Raw genomic sequence first — 17,823 nt, 5'->3', positions numbered from 1 at the left:
TAGCAAATCGTACATGAGAGCGAAAGGCCTTGCCACATTCTGCACATTTATAGGGTGCCTGTCCAGTATGGATGATCTTATGTACAGTCAATCCTCTTTGAGTGTGATAGGCTCTGCCACATTCTTTACATTTGTAGGATTTCTCCCCAGTATGCATGGTCTTATGTCTAGCAAATGCTACATGAGAGTGAAAGACCTTGCCACATTCTTCACATTTGTAAGGTTTCTGTCCATTATGGATCACTGTATGTCGAGTAAGGTATGAACGAGTGTGAAAGGCTTTGCCACATTCTTCACATTTGTAGGGTTTCTCTCCAGTATGGATCACCATATGGTTAGTAAGGTTTGAATGAGTGTGAAAGGTTTTGCCACATTCTTCACATTTATAAGGTTTCTGTCTATTATGGATCACTGTATGTCTAGAAAGATCTGAACGAGAGTGAAAGGTTTTGCCACATTCTTCACATTTGTAGGGTTTCTCTCCAGTATGGATCACCATATGTCGAGTAAGGTTTGAACGAGTGTGAAAGGCTTTGCCACATTCTTCACATTTGTAGGATTTCTCTCCAGAATGGATCACTGTGTGTTGAGCAAGGTGTGAACAACAGCGAAAGGCTTTGCCACATTCTTCACATTTGTAGGGTTTCCCTCCAGTATGGATCAACATATGGTAAGTAAGGTTTGAATGAGTATGAAAGGTTTTGCTACATTCTTCACATTTATAAGGTTTCTGTTCATTATGGATCACGGTATGTCTAGAAAGTGTTGAACGAAAGTGAAAGGTTTTGCCACATTCTTCACATTTGTAGGGTTTCTCTCCTGTATGGATCACCATATGTTGAGTAAGGTTTGAACGAGTGCGAAAGACTTTGCCACATTCTTCACATTTGTAGGGTTTCTCTCCAGTATGGATCATCATATGTTGAGCAAGGTTTGAACGACAGTGAAAGGCTTTGCCACATTCTTCACATTTGTAGGGTGTCTTACCAGTATGGATCACTGTATGTCGAGTAAGATGTGAATGAGAGTGAAAGGCTTTGCCACATTCAGCACATTTATAGGGTTTCTCTCCAGTATGAATGGTCTTATGTCCAGCAAATTCTCCTTGAGAGTGAAAGGCTTTGCCACATTCTTCACATTTGCAGGGTTTCTCTCCAGTATGGTATCTTTGATGTTGAGTATCATTTGAGTACTGATGAAAGGACTTGTCACATGCTTGATATTTGTTGGGTTTATGTGCAGTATGGATTCTCTGATGGTGACTAAAATGTGGATACCAAGTAAAGGCTTTATCACATTCTTCACATTTATAGAGTTTCTCTCCACAATGAATTTTCTGATGTTGTGAATGACATGAGTAATAGCTAAGGGCTTTGTCATGTTTTTCACTTTTGGAGACTCTCTCTCCCCTATGGATTTTTTCATGTCTATTTAAATAGGACGATTTCTTAAATACTTTCCCACATACATTGTGCATATTTCCTCCACTATTTGTTTGATGTTGACTACATTTTGAGGACCAGTTAAATGTTTTGCTATATTCATGTTTGACAGCCATTTCAGAAATATGGATACTCTGGTGGATAACAGATATGGAGTGTTGATGAAAGACTTTCTCACTCTTGTTACATTTGTAATGGTTATTTACAACTGAGCATTCTATCTGGTCTTCAGCCTCATGCACACTTTCCCAAGATTTTTGTAAGCATATGTTCTTATGGCTATATTTATCATATTTTCCCACTGGCACCTTTGTAAGTGAGTCTTCTATGCTCTTCTCTAGCAAAAGGTCTTCAGTGTAATGAGAAGTCACAGCTGAAAATCATGAAAATAAAAATGTATTCCATGTGCTAGACTCGGGTAAATAGCCTTTAAAAATAAAACATAGTATTATACCATGGTAAGAGCATAAGTAGGATGGGAAGTACAAATCACAGGTTTCCACTCCATCATAAATATATGTACTTAAGAAAATACTTACCCCATTGCCTGTGTGAGAACTCAAAAAACAGCTAAGACTTTGCAGAATCCACAATGATAAAATGAGTTACATGGAAGAGAAAGTTTAGTAATTTTGCCATCATAATTTCTCTTCCTCTACAATATAGTATGATGCAATCAGATGTGACATCCTAACTCTTGATTTCTTTCTCAGGGAATAAACAGAATAGTGGAGTATTAGTTTGCACTTCTGTCCTCTGAGGGTTTAGGCAAATATTGGTTTCTGTCCTAACATACAGGAAAGACACCTCCTAAGAACAGGCATGAGAGTCTCCTAGAATCTCTAACTTAGCAATTGGTGTTAAATTAATCTCAACAAAGCAACATCATAAACATTATGACATGTATATCTTTGAATTTCAAATACTCCAATTCAAACAAAGTGTGCCAAAGCATAGACAGAACCTGGATAAATGACTCAATAATATGTGGAGCTGCAAATTACAAAAAAGTTTGAGAAGTTTTCATATGAAATGAAGAAACCCTTACTTGAACTACCGCACTACTGCCTGGGTGACAGAGAACATGGTTGATAAAACATAACCATAAAAAGAATTTGGAAAACATCCTTGATATGATATTGGTCTTAGTAACAATTTTTTATAACTACAGGAATAAAAATAAATATAAACAAGTTGGCAACACCAAACTGAGAAGCTTATGCATAGTAAAGGGAAAAGCAAAAAGGGAAAAGGCTTACAGGACAAGAGAAAACATCTGCAAACCATATACTTCATGAGATGTTAAAGCAAGAAAATTATAATCACTTGAATAAAAAGTAGCCCCAAAATAAATAGTTATTTTCCAATGTAGACATATATATTGACAACAGGTATATGAATTTTCACTGAACATCATCAATGGAGGCAATTTCAAATAAACACAATAATGATATATTGTCTCACAGCTGTTAGAATGGCTAATATCAACCAGAAGAGAGACAGAGGGAACTATTTTATTTGAGTTGGAGTCTCACTCTGTTACACAGACTGGAGTTCAGTGGCCACTCCTGGCCACTGCAGCCTCGACCTGCTGGGCTCCAGCGATCCTTCCACCTCAGCCTTCCAAGTAGCTGGAACTATAGGCACACGCTACCATGCCTGGCTCATTTTTGATTTATTGTAGAGATGAGGTCTCGTCAAGTTGCACAGGTGGGTCTCAGATCTGCGGGCTCAGGCAATCCACTCACCTAGGCATCCCAAAGTGCTGAGATTACAGACTGAGCCACCAAGCCTGGCCTAGAGAGAACTTTTGATAAGGCTGTGAAGAAAAAGAAATTCTGTATACTCTTGGTGAGTTTAAAATTGGTAGAGTCATACAAAAATCATTATCAACATTCTTTTAAAAATAAAAAGGGAAGCCGAACCTGGTGACTCAGCCTGTAATCCCAGTGCTTTGGAAGACTGAGGTGAGTGGATTGCCTGAGCCCGTGGGTTTGAGACCAGCCTGGGCAACTTGGTGAGACCTCATCTCTCAAATAAATAAATAAATAAATAAATAAATAAATAAATACATTAACCAGGCATGGTAGTCCATGCCTGTAGTTCCAGGTACTTGGAAGGCTGAGGTGAGTGGATTGCCTGAGCCCATGAGACCTCATCTCTACAATAAATAAATAAATAAATAAATAAATAAATACATTAGCCAGGCATGGTAGTCCATGCCTGTAGTTCCAGGTACTTGAAAGTATGAGGTGGAAGGATTGCTGAAGCCCAGTAGGTTGAGGCTGCAGTGGCTGGGAACAGCCGCTGCACTCCAGTCTAGATGACAGAGTGAGACTCCAACTCAGATAGATAGATAGATAGATAGATAGATAAAAACAGCCACATAGTACAGAAATCGCTTTTCTTGGTATATAACCAAAGGAAATAAAATCAGTATCAAAAAGGTGTCTCCAACCCCTATGGGCATTGTAGCATTTGTCAAGATGGCCAAGCTTGAAAACAACCTAAATATTTGTGGAATCTGTGTTAATTAAGAAAATAACATTGCCTGAGCCCGCGGGTTTGAGACCCGCCTGGGCAACTTGGCGAGACCTCATCTCTACAATAAATCAAAAACTAGCCAGACGTGGTAGTGCATGCCTGTAGTTCCAGCTACTTGGAAGGCTAAGGTGGAAGGATCACCAGAGTCCAGCAGGCAAGGCTGCGGTGGCTGGGAGCAGCCTCTGCACTCCAGTCTGGGTGACAGAGTGAGATTCCAACTCAAAAAAAAAAAAAAAAAGAAAATAACACACACACACACAGACATACACACACACAGAGACACATATATATATATACACAATGGCATATGATTCAGCCAAAAAATTTTTACAGAATTCTGCAATTTCAACTTTATGGATGACATTGTAAGACACTATGCTAACTGAAGTGAGCCAGGCACACACACACACACACAAATACTGTGTGAGAACAGGTACAGTGGCTCAAGACTGTAAACCCATCACATCGGGAGACTGAGGTGAGAGGATTGCCTGAGCTCAGGGTTTCAAGATCAAGATCAGTATGGGCACCTAGGTGAGACCTCAAGTCTATGACAAATGCAAAAAAAAATCTTGGTGTGGCAGCACATGCTTGTAGTTCCGGTTACTTGAAAGGCTGATATGGAAGGATCTCCTGACCCAGCAATGAGGCTGTGGTGGTCATTAGCATGCCACTGCACTCCAGAATGGGTGACAGAGTGCAACTCCAATTTGGGAAAATAAAATCCTGTATGATCTCACTACTGTGAGGAAGTACGTACACTCATAGAGGAGGAAAGCACAACGTGGTCACCAGGGCCTGCAGGTTGGAAAATGGAGATGGTTTTCAATGATTATAAAATTTGAGTTATAACTGAGTTTTAGGGAACTAATGTGTACCATAGTGACTTATCGTTAATAAAGACATCTCATAGCCAGGCTCAGTGGCTCAGCCTGCAATCTCAGCACTTTGGGAGGCTGAGGTGAGTGGATTGACTGAGCCCATGGGTTTGAGACCCATCTGGGCAACTTGGCGAGACCTCATCTCTACAATAAATCAAAATAAGCCGGGCATGGTAGCACATGCCTGTAGTTCCAGCTACTTGGAAGGCTGAGGCAGAAGAATCGCCAGAGCCCAGCAGGTTGAGGCTGCAGTGGCCCAGAACAGTCACTGTACTCCAGTCTGGGTGACAGAGTGAGATTCCAACTCAAAAATAAATAAATAAATAATGACATCTCGGTATGCTTAGAAAATTTGCTAAAATAGAAGACATTATGTGTTGTCCTTACAAAACATAAAAATGGCAACTAGGTAAGATAGTTGATATGTTCATCAATATAATTGCAATCATCATTTCACACTGCATAGGTATATCAAATTATTACATTATTTACAACATATGGCTATTCATTTTTGTAAAAAAAAAACATATGTAGGTATAAATAAAAATATGTATAAAAAATCAGAACCTAATCACACATAAACATGCATACATATGTGTTTGAATATATGCATATATGAATCTAGCCCTAAACTTCATACTAAAGAAAATTTAAGTTATTAAGATACAAAGTAACATGTAGGAGTTTAATATATGTTTACCAATGCTCTACATGATATAGTATACTTAAATTTTTGGTCATAAAGAAAAACTACCAGGCTCAGATTATACTATAAAAGTAAAATATCAGGATTTCATCTATTGAGAGAGAAAATTTGTATTTAGCTGCGACTATTGAGTATGAACTTCAATAAAATCATTGGAAATCTCCCTAGTATAGAAAATCATAAATTTGAACACATGTAACATGTGTCCAGAGTGTTCTTAAAATTTCTCAAACAGATAACAAAATCACTGCTCACATACTTCCAACCATGACGCAAAAAGAAAACATAAAAAATAGCTTGACATGGATTTCCAAATAAATAAACAAATACTTACACATCCCCAAAGCATCAGAAAGGTAGTCAGATCATGCAGTTTCTAACAAACTTTTAAGTGGACTTTGATTTCCTCTGTAAACTTTAAAGATCATTGAAGAAGCAGAGTTTTTGGAGAATTTCAGAACATGGAATAACAGATGTTCATTTTGGATGCAAGAGAAAGAATCCCAGGCTTCTCAGAAACCATTTCCAATGGAGCAGACCGCCTTCTCAAACCACATTTCAAGCTCTAATTCCTCAACCTGTGTCATCTGCTTCATTTACTCCCACTTACCTGGAAGTTTGGCTAATATGTCATGTCTCTTCACATCCCAGGGCTCTTTCCTTTGCTCCAGATGCATGATGAGGTCTGACTTAGAGTCAGCAAGTCCTGTTTTATTAGAAAAATGTCACTTGATTCTTGTTGGGGTTCTTCAATTACAAACCTAGTATTTAGCCAGGCTCGGTGGCTCAGCCTGTAATCCCACGCCTTTGGGAGGCTGAGGTGAGTGGATTGCCTGAGCCCACGGGTTCGAGACCTGCCTGGGCAGCTACACCTCATCTCTACAATAAATCAAAAAACCAGCTGGGTGTGGTAGTGCATGCCTGTAATTCCGGCTATTCGGAAGGCTGAGGCGGAAGGATCGCCAGAGCCCAGTAGGTCAAGGCTGCGGTGGCCGGGAGCGGCCACTGCACTCCAGTCTGGGCGACAGAGTGAGACTCCAACTCAAAAAACAAACAAACAAACAAAACAAAAAACAAACAAGAAAAACAAACCTAGTATTTGATCAATAGAGAACACATTATACAAGGTTCTAGAAAATTAATCCCAAAATACGGTTTCCCAATAAAACCTTAAGAACATTTAGATAGAATTTCCAATTTATGGGTTTCTTCTCATTCTAAGTTGGAGTCTCACTCCATCACCCAGGCTGTAGTGCAGTGGAAAGTTCATGGCCACACCAGTGTTCATCTGTTGGGCTCAGGTAATTCTTCTCCCTCAGCTACCAAGTAACCAGAACTAGAGGTGTGCATTACCACTCCCAGATAACTTTTTTTTTTTAAGTTGGAGTCTCACTTGGAGTCTTGCCAAGTTGCCCAAGCTGTTCTTGAACCCATGGGCTCTGGCAGTCTTCTCAACTCACCTTCCTAAAGTGCTGGCATTACACAGCTGAACCAGTATGACTGGGCCTTAAATTTGTGCATTCTTAGTGCAGTACTAGTGAGTCAATAACTTATGGCAGCAATGGGAATGAGATGTGGGCAATGATATCTATGCCACTAAATTTCTGAACTTACCAATAATGTAGCTAGGAGGACACTGGTCAATTTAAAATAGAGAAGGCTTCATGTCAAAATGAAACATCATTAATTTTTTATTTTCTATGTTAACATATTACCAACTTTTTTTGAAAGTAGGAATCTGAAACTCATTCATGCAAAGCAGAAATTCCCAGAAAACAGTATACAAAGGAAGGACATAAAATCCTTAGTATGAAATAGGGATTGTACTTTGGAAGTTTACTCACCTAGAAAAACCAGGTTTCTATGGATCTCTAACATCACAGTCCTGTACAATATTCGCTGAGGGGAGTCTAGGCATTCCCACTCCTCTGGAGAGAATTCGATGGCCACATCCTTGAATGACAACAACCCCTGAAAACAACAAAAACACATATTTATCAAGTTACCATGACCTCTAGGTAAAGCAAGAGTGAAAAGAACAGGGTCCAGCTGACAAGACAACTATTATTATGCAATAAGAAAATTCATAACATAGAAATATCCTCTAATGCATTAAGTGTGGGAAAAAAGGATGAAATAAAATCATCTCAGCCAGTGTAGACTCTATTTTTCTGAGTGAAACAGCATAAATTTGAACATCAGCACAGGCAAATAGATTTTTAATTGCTATGTTTACATCACACAGAGTACAAAACTCCTAGTGAGTCAGAAGGTCCTCAACAAGTTTTAATTTGTACAACAATGAGTTGAATACCTTGTTAAAATGCAAATTTGGATTAAAAAAAACCTGTATTTAGCCTGAGGTTCTGCACTTTTTTTTTTCAGTTGGTTTGTCTCATTCTTATCCAGACTAGGGTGCCATGGCATAATCACAGCCTATTGCAGCCTTGATCTCCTTGGCTAAAAGAATTCATCCTCCGTAGCATCCCAAATAGTTGGGACAAACTGGTATCAGATGTCAAGGCACACAGGTGGAACACAACATCCATGCTGAGATCTTTTAGCCAAAAGTTATAATAATTTATTATTATTTTTTGAGTTGGAGTCTCAGTCTCCTCATCCAGGCTGGAGTGCAATGGTATGCTCATGACCACTGCAGCCTTGATCTGAAGGACTTAGGAAATCCTTCCACCTCCGCCTCCCAAATATCTAGAACTACAGGTGCATGCAACCAGGCTAGTTTTTCTAATTTACTGTAGCGATGAGGTCTCACCAAATGCCCAAACTATTCTCAAAACACAGGCTCAGGCAATTCTGTTGCCTCAGCCTCCCCAAGTGCTGGGATTACAGGCTGAATCACCACACCCATCCAATATAGTAATTTATAATCTCAACTTAATAACAAGAAAACATGTGTTAGGCAGAAATCAGCCTACAGGTATCTCCCATGGCATGTAATCTCTGAAATCTCTCATATTTCTGGTTGTTGGGATTCTAGAGAGCAAGTCTCTTCTAATTATTCTTCATTCAGATTTTTTTTGAAAGATATTTTACGCAGTAACTGCCATCCTGCTTAAATATACATTTTATTAACCGTGTTCTGCATGGAGCTGTTGGAGCAACTAGATAGAACCTTAACAGTACATGTTCTGGCTAAGAGCAGAGGCTCTTGCCTATAATCCCAGCACTTTGGGAGACTGTGGCAAGATAATTTCCTGAGCCCTTGGGTGTGAGATCACCCTGGGCAAGTTGGCAAGACCTCATCTCCACAATAAATTTAAAAAATTACCTGGGCTCTGGTGGCCATGAGTGTGCCAGTGCATTTCATTCTGGACAACAGAAGAAGACTACAACCAAAAAACAAAACAAAACAAAAACATATATATATATTTGTGTGTGTGTGTGTGTATATACACACATATTTCTATCCTTCATTAGAATCTGAGGATTTATCCAATCTCCAGTGGTATTCTTGGTTACCATGTCTTCCGATGACCCCCTGAAACAAGGGAAAATTTTTAATAATACAGGTGATACATTCATGGTGAGAACAGTATATGACAACTAAGCCCTATGGTTGAAGAGAACAGAAGAGGCTATGTAGGGATCAGTGTCCAACAGACCCATTGAATATCACAGGAAGAACAATAATAGTTGAAACAAACTCATTAGGCAGGACCATCACAAGGACAGCAGCATGGTTTGCAAGTTTTACACACATGACATTCCTTCTGATCTGGGACACATTTACCTGAGAAGCAGTCATTTTTTCTTTTTTCTCCTACTTCTCTGGGATTTCTTCTCAGGTGAGATTACCTAATCAAGTCACACCTATATTTTGAAAATATACCTTTACTTATTTCAAAATTAAATGCCATGTATTTATTTTTTGTTAGAGTCTTACCACCCTCTTAGGAGCCCCTCACTTGCCTTCCTGTTTGCCTGAGGTTCTCTGTGATTTGGTTCTTCCACCATCTACCTGAGGTGGGTCTACTTTATCCTTTAAGATAGTTTTCCTTCTTTACAAATGCAAGATAATCCAGAGGGCAGACATCAATTCAGCCTTTGCCCCTCAAGAACAGTGATGTGTCTAAAACTGCATAGAAACTAGTCGCCAAACCAAAATAAAATTTTTGAGAGTTACTAACTTAATAATATAAATCTTAGACCTAATCAATGCAAAATGGGATAGTTTCAACTCTCAAAAGTTTGACATAACTCCATTTTAGATAGGGGGGCTCTGGCTTCTTTGTGTGATTGCATGTATCTAAAATAATTTTGAAATGCTGACAAGGTTGGCACCAGTATGCAACTGTCCAGACTAACTCTGGGAAAGTGGGAGTATGTGCACTAACTCTGTTTTAATAAAGGAATAAGGAGACTGTGAACCAAGGACAAAGATAATTCACCACTTTCCAGGACTTCTCTCATCGCCCATAAGTCTGCAAGTCTAAGCCACCTCTTGATCTTAGCCGCTCTCTGTCCCACAGCCTGGATAAAAATTTTGATAAAGCACACACAACCCAGGAGGGGTCTTTAGGATGCCGTCCCTCATTTCCTTTGTTTTAGTGTCCCTACTAAATAAAGTCACAACCCCTACTCCAACTCCTTATGTTGAAAGAACCAGATTTGGACCTGGTGACACAAATGCCCAATGACACTAATGACAGATCCTGGAGAGTTCCACCTAGATAATTAAGTTAAGGCCACTGCAGGACTGTCACCCAACATCAATTGCCCATCCCGGCTTCCCCATACACCTTCTCAAAGCCTTTCCTCCCAGGCCCTCGGGAATCCCCACACCACGAGTCCTGGCTGGGGTTTCCAGACTCAAGAACCGGTGTTGGCCAAGAGGCCTCCTTAACGTTGTGATGGAGCCACCATTTAACTCTGGGGAGGAGAGAGGGAGTGGGCCAGGATCATAGCCTCCCCTTCCCCTCACCAGCTCCCCACACAGGTCGGATCCTCTCCACCTCCCTCACGCATTCGGCACACTTGGAGATGGTGAGCTGCACGGAGCGTGCTCAGCAGGCAATGTCGCTGCAGGGTCAAGACCACAGGGTCATGGCCCAGGCCCGCCTACACCGAAGGGACCAGGCTGAGTCACTGGTGGGGTTGTGTCCAGGCTCAGAGCTGACGGAAAGGCCAGTCCCTAAAGAGCCTGGTCATCCAGGTCCATCCCCATCCCCCTCCCCCTCCTGGGAAACCTCCCCACACACTCACCACCTCCTGCCTTCCAAGGGTCGCAGCATCTGTCTTACGAATCTCCCAGGACCTGCTTTTCACAGGGCAAAACAGGCTAAAATGAAGATGTGCGAGGCTGACAGAGGAAACTAAGGTCCAGTAATAACCCAGAAGTTGCCCTCTCACTTCCAGCTCCTGTCTGATTGGCCATTTCAAACCCCAGCATCAGCTGATTGGATAAAACTCCAGGCCATCTGGTCTTGAGTGACAGGACATGCGATCAGACATGGGCTGCGTAAGGCAAGAAAATATTGAGATTTCTCCCAGCTCCGGAATGTGGTAGTAACTTGTGAGGAGGGGCCCCTTACAGGAATTGCGAGGAACACTGGCGTCTGCATGGCTCCCAGTTGGTGGGCTGCGGAGCTGCAAGACTATAATCCCAGCATGTCCCGGGAGAGGTGGTGTCGACCTACAGTCCAACGACCCACCAACCAGGAGTGACACAATCTCCCATCATGCCCCAAAGGGGTTCAAAATCCTCCTCCCCCCACCCTTCTGCCCAGACTCTGGGGCAAGGAGAAATCTAAAGGCATTTTTGCCTATGGAGTTCTTATTGTTTTGAACCTTCTGTCAATCAAGACCAGAAGGGCGGGGCCTGAAGGCTTTTCCAATCAATGGATGCTGAAGCGTGAACTGGTCAATCAGATGGGAGCCGGAAGTGAGAAGGCGGTTTGGGGGCCTTCGTCTCCTGCACTTGAGCAGTTGGGTCGTCCTTTCGGCAGTGTCCTGTACTCTGGCACCCACGTGTATCTTCGCTTCAACCTCTGTCGCCCTGTGATCTGCAGGATGTGGAAGCCCTTGGTGAGGCTGCCGGGACATCCGGAGACTGGGAGAAGGTTAGTGTGCCGGGGGTGTCCCGAGAGGGAAAGTGGATGGACTCGGATGACCCGGGTGTGGCATGACCAGCCTCACCCTCAGTTGACAGTGAATATGTCCCCGCCGGCCGCTGGGCCTGGTACCCTCGGTGTAGGTGAGGCTAAGCCAGGACCATGGGGCTTGTCCCATCCGTGACCGCACCAGCTGAGCCCTCTGTCAACAGTCCCTTTTTCCATGTGTTCGGGACCCAAAAGAGTGGTGGGGAGGATCCGACTGACTGACAGGGCCAACGGAGGGAGGGTCTGGGGTAGAGTTCCCCATTCCTCCTATCTCCACCCCAAGGTTACATCACAACGATGAGGAACAATTTCTCTCTTTGTAGCTGTGGAAATCAATACATTTTCATCAGAAAGTGTGATAGATTAATTGTTGAGTTTCACAGGTGTATGAAAGCATCCATTACATTTGTTTTTTGAGTGAATCTCACTCTGTCACCCAGGCAGCAGTGCAGTGGCACACACACGGCCAACCCATAATCAACCTGCTGGGTTCCAGTGATCCTTCTGCCTCAGTCTTCCAAGTAGCTAGAACTACAGGCATGTGCTACCATGCCCAGCTATTTTTTTTTTTTATTGTAGAGAGGAGGTCTCGCCAAGGTACCTGAACTAGTCTTGAACATGCAGACTCAGATGATCCATTCGCTAAGACCTCCCGAGCCTAGCCGGTAACACTTTCAATGAATTATTTTTTTAATGCTGAGTTTAGTAATAAGAATAAAACTCTCCATGGACAAGAATAAATTTAGCCATATGGGTTGGTTCCAGTTTCCTGTTACTTGGGTAAATAATGAGGAGTAGGTCTGGAAAAACACACTGGTAGATAAGAGGTTTACCACCATATTACAAAGCCACTAGAAAAAACAGATCAAGTGGTCAATATCCCTACACACCAGAAACTTCCAACTGTTGTAAAAGGGTAAATGCTTAAATCAGCACCATGTGGTCCATAAAAAGGGAGGTGTCCATGGTACCTGATTTTTTGTTGTTGTGAGTTCTGATGTTACTGCTTAAGAGAACATTCACAGACAGAATTTCTTTCATTATCATTTCTGCTGGGTTGTCATTGTTAAAAATAAACCATATAGGTTTTCTTTGTTGTGCCCAGGATGGAGTGCAGTGGGACACTCACAGCCACTGCAGCCTTGACCTGTTGGCCACAGGCAATGCTTTCATGTCAAACTTCAGGCATGTGCAACCATGCCCAGCTAATTGCTTGATTTATTGCTGAAGTGAGGTCTTGTTAAGTTGGCCAGGCTGGTCTGGAACCCTGGGGCTCAGGCAATCCTCTTGTCTCATCTCCCAAACTACTGGAATTACAGGTGTGAGCCATTGTGCCCAGCTATCCCCCATGTGATCCTAACATGGCAACATTGTCAAGTTGAGGGTTGCCAGATATGTTCGTGAAAGTTAAATTCAGAAGGGCGGTCACCTGTCCTGATCTGCTTGGGTTAGATCAGGCAGGTAAGCCAGTGAGGTCATATATTTATTGCTGTAGAAGAAATTGCCAGCTGGGCTTGGTGGCTCAGCCTGTAATCCCAGCACTTTGGGAGGCTGAGGTGAGTGAACTGCCTGTGCCCACGGGTTCGAGACCCATCTGGCCAACTTGATGAGACCTCATCTCTACAATAAATCAAAAATTAGCTGGGCATGGTAGTGTGTGCCTGTAGTTCCAGCTACTTGGAAGGTTGAAGCAGAAGGATCATGGGAGCCCAGCAGGTCGAGGCTGTGGTGGCTGGGAGTGGCCATTGCACTCCAGTCTGGATGACAGAGTGAGACTCAAACTCAAAAAAGAAAGAAAAAGAAATTGCCAGTCTTTCTGGCAAGGAGGGTATTTGTGGATAGGAAAGATTTAACTCACACTTTGAACTCCTTGCAGGAGCTCACTGTTTTTGAATCTGTCTCCTGTGACACAAAACAGAAAAATGTAGACTTTATTGCCCTTTCTGGACCCTCTTGCTTGTGGGTGTGGTGGTACCAAGGAAAGAATTATGCTTATGTGAAAGGAATATGCTGGCTGCACATCAAAGCTATGCCAGGAATCCTATCTCTTAGGGAGGCTGAGGTGAGAGGAATGCTTGAGGCCAGGAGTTTGAGACCAACCTCTACAACATAGCATATTCATGTGACTATAAAAAATAATTAAAGAAAACTTAGCCAGGGGTATTAGCAAAGTCCTGTAGTTCCAGGTACTTTGGAGGTTGAGACAGAAGGATTACCTGAGTCCAGGAGTTCAAGGCTGTGGTGCGTAATAATGATGCCACATCACTTCTGCCTGAGTGACAGAGTGAGACTCTAACAAAAAATATATTCAATTTGATTTTAAAATAAATAATGCATATTTTGAACATGTAGGTGTGACTTGTCTAGATCATCTCAGCTGAAATGAAATCCCAGAGGGTCAGGCTGGGTGGTTCAGCCTGTATTCTGAGCATTTTGGGCGGCCACAGAGAGAAGACTGCCTGAGCCCACAGGTTTGAACCAGCCCAGGGAACTTGGCAAGACCTCTTCTCTACAATACATAAAAAATTGGCCAAGTGTGGTTTAGTCTGTAGTTATGGTTACTTGGATGGCTGAGGCAGAAGGATTGCCTGAGCCCAGTAGGTCATTGCTGGTGTGGCTGTGAGCATGTCACTGCGCTCCAACCTGGGCAAAGGAGTGAGACCTCTGACTCAAAAAATAAAATAATTCCAGAGAAGCTGGAGGAAAAGGAAAAAAAAGACCTGGTTCTCAGATAAATGTGTCCCAGGTCAGGAGGACTGTCAATTTTAAAACTTGTAAACCTCACTGCTACTTGTGATGGTCTTGCCTAAAGAGTATTTTTCCATTTTTTTTTTGTTCTTCCTGATATTAAAGGGCTTTGAAGGATGTGCCCCCCTACATACTAGAGACTCCACTCTTCTTAGTATCCACACTGTCTAGTTGCCATGAACTGTTCTCACCATGAATGTATGACCTGCAGTATTAAAAATGTTTCCTTGTGCTTGGGGAACACGGCAATGTGTGGATATCCAAGTTTCCCATTGAAAATGGGGTAGATCCTCAGATACAAGCAAAGGATGGGAATGTGAACGATTAAGATTTCACATGATGCTGGGCTCAGTGTTGCAGCCTGTAATCCCATGCTTTGGGAGGCTGAGGTGAGTGGATTGCCTGAGCCTGTGGGTTCAAGTCCCACCTAGGCAACTTGGTGAGATCTCATCTCTACAATAAATAAAAAAATTAGCTAGGTGTGTTAGCATGCACCTGTAGTTCCACCTACTTGGAAGGCTGAGACGGAAAGATCACCAGAGCCCAGCAGGTTGAGGCTGCAGTGACTGGGAGCAGTTACTGCACTCCAGTCTTGGTGACAGAGTGACTCCAACTCAAAAAAAAAATCAGTAGAAACACTGTGTCAGGACGTTGTAGCATTACATCATGATCAAGCTCCCTTTATGTCAGGGATGCTTAGGAGATTCAGCATTTGGGAATTCATAAATACAGTAAGTCACATTAATAAAATTGATGAGAAAGACATAATCCTGTTAACAGATTAAAAAGATATTGTAAAATTTACAAAAAAATTTACATTTAAAGATCAAATTATAAAGAAGTGTAAAATATTTCTGAAATACATGAAAAATAGTAGAAATAAAAAATAATGAAAATACATGATTGGTAAGTAAGATTAAATGGTTTCATCAAGTCAATAATCTAATCAGATTATCAATTGAGTTTGATACTGATATACAAACAGTTGCTTGTGTTCTGAAGAAAACAAATTATTTTGCAAACAATATTTAAATTGGAATTCCATAAAAAAGTTTGAAAGACGTTATTATCCATAAGGACTTGAAAGTAAAACAATATGATAGTGACTTCAACAAGCATTCCTGCATAACGGACATTTGTATACATAGCCCTGAATTGTACCCTACATTTAAACATAAATAAAGACTGAAAAATCAAGGGAATACACAGGTTTAAAGTAGAATACGATATATATAAAGGCCAGGCATGGTGGCTCATGCCTATAATCCCAAAACTTTGGGAGAAAGAGGTGAGAGAATTGATTGTCTGAGCCCATAGGTTTGAGAATAGCTTGGACAACTTGACAAGACCTCATCTCTACAATAAATCAACAAGTTAGTCGATCCTGGTGGTGTGTGTGCTTGTAGTTCTAGCTACTTGAAAGGCTGAAGTGGAAAGATCACCTGAGCACAGCAGGTGGAGGCTATGGGAGATGGAAGATGCTACTGTACTCTAGCCTGGGTGACAGAGTGAAAATCCAACTAAAAAAAAAAAAGATGAGTATCAGTCAAAGTTTGCATGCTCTAAAATCATGACATTCCAGTAGGAAAAGAGACAGAGCCCCTGACTTGGAACACATTTACCTGAGAATCAGCCATTTTTGCCACAACTGCCTCTGGCATTTCTTGTCAGATGAGATTATCTGGACAAGTCCTATCTACGTGATGAAGATATGCCTTTATTTTTTAAAAATTAAATTAAGTGTATTTTATGAGTCTGAATATCACTCCATAACCCAGGAAGGCATGAATTGTCTCCACAGAGCTTATCACCATCTTGACCTCCTGAGCTCAACAGATTCTTCCTTCTCAGGCTCCCAAGAATCTGAAACTACAGACACGCGTGACCACTCTTGGATAAACTGTATCAGCTTTTGTAGCTACATGGATGTGCTATGTTGTCCAGGTTAGCCTCAAATTTCTGGGCTCAAACAATCCTCTCCCCTCTCTCTCCCCCACCAGTGACCTGGACAAAACCCCAAAAAAGTACACAAAACCCAAGAGGGGTCTTGACCCCTCATCTTCTCGGTTTTGATAGTCCTCTAAATAATGTCACAGCCCCTGTTCCAATTCCTTGTCTTGACTTTGGCTGCTCCACCAGGCAGAACCAGTTTTGGGCCTGGTGACAAACTGCCAATGATCCTTGAGAGGACAGACCAAGAGTGGGAAGTCATTTTTTATCTTATTCTGAAACTCTGACACAATGATGAGAAAGTGGAAGCTGTGCACACTTTAGGTATAATTAACTTTACCGACTTTGTCTTTTGAGAAAAACACCTCCATGTATCTGAGGGATCTCATAGTGGCAATCAAGTTTGACTACAGTAAAGGGATTTACAAGACCTAAGACATCATGCATTGGGCGAGGACTGTAAAAGTCATGAAACCTGTAATTACAAAAGTTATAACTGCTCAGAAGGAGAGAAGGTGGGGATTTGATCTTCCAATAAATTGGGCACTATCTACAGGGGAGTCAAGTATCCCCCAAAGCTACACACTGGGAATGCCTAGGAGATAAGGGGAGGTGTACCCTCCACTAGTTCTAAGGGATATCGTTTGAAAAGGTGCAGGAGAATTAGAATCCTTTCACACCCAGGGCCATGATCATATGGACAGACATTAATGGGTCTCTTTGTCACAAGATATTCAAGACATCCACAGGTGGTCAACAAGGAAGTCATGGCAGTCACGTGCAACATCTCCAAGTAAAGGATGTAAGCCAGGACTCTGGGGGGCTACAAGGCCACACTCACCTATGGTGTAGGCCCACACCCTGTCTGTGGGAGTTGAATTTTCTTAAATAAATCTTTTCTTCTTTCACCTCTGTGTGTTGCGATTCTTTGCAATTTACTCGGATCTCTGGGTTCCAAGAGCGCACCCCTGGCTTGCCAGCCCTGGCGGAGCTGCACCCCTTGTCCATCCATTTTCCCTCACACTATCCAGTACCCAAACAACCCTGATGATTTGGTCTAGGGATTTCCACCTGGATATTCCAGATCAGGCGACTGTGGGGCTGTCCCCCACCGGCATTTGCCCATGGCCGGCTTCCCCCTGCCTCTTCTCCAAGGCTTTGCCGCCAGATTCTCCAGAGCCCCAAGACCACAAGACCTGACTGGGACTTAGGGATTCACGATCCGCTGTAGGCCCATGAGAACTCATTAATACTGTGCTGGAGCATCCGTTTACCTTCTAGGAGAGAGGAACAGGGCCAGGACCACAGCCCCTTTCCCCAGGGGCTGCCATGACGGTCAGACCCCCCACGACACTCCTGGGTGCCACACATACGCAGCGCGGGTTTGCCTGGGGAAGCCACCAGTATGGCGAGATCGCCATGGGGACAGGACC

General features: G+C 42.4%; 1 protein-coding gene across 1 annotated transcript; it reads right to left on the bottom strand.

Annotated features, from left to right (window-relative positions):
- Positions 1 to 13: 13 nt before the first annotated feature.
- Positions 14 to 11,155, bottom strand: LOC103252020 (zinc finger protein 85-like; the record flags this gene model as incomplete). The annotated part of the gene is made up of 4 exons (XM_008050612.1): positions 11,126 to 11,155; positions 7,418 to 7,544; positions 6,184 to 6,279; positions 14 to 1,815 (listed from the first exon to the last, which is right to left on the bottom strand). Coding segments are annotated over exons 1-4 (2,055 nt in total), but the record flags the coding sequence as incomplete, so codon positions are not given.
- Positions 11,156 to 17,823: the final 6,668 nt, after the last annotated feature.

This window comes from Carlito syrichta, unplaced genomic scaffold (genome assembly GCF_000164805.1).
Source record: "Carlito syrichta isolate Samal-C Ts95f unplaced genomic scaffold, Tarsius_syrichta-2.0.1 Scaffold61404, whole genome shotgun sequence".
Taxonomy (NCBI): domain Eukaryota; kingdom Metazoa; phylum Chordata; class Mammalia; order Primates; family Tarsiidae; genus Carlito; species Carlito syrichta.
Note: the sequence above shows the minus strand (reverse complement) of the source record. Positions and strands in the feature narration are given on the sequence as shown.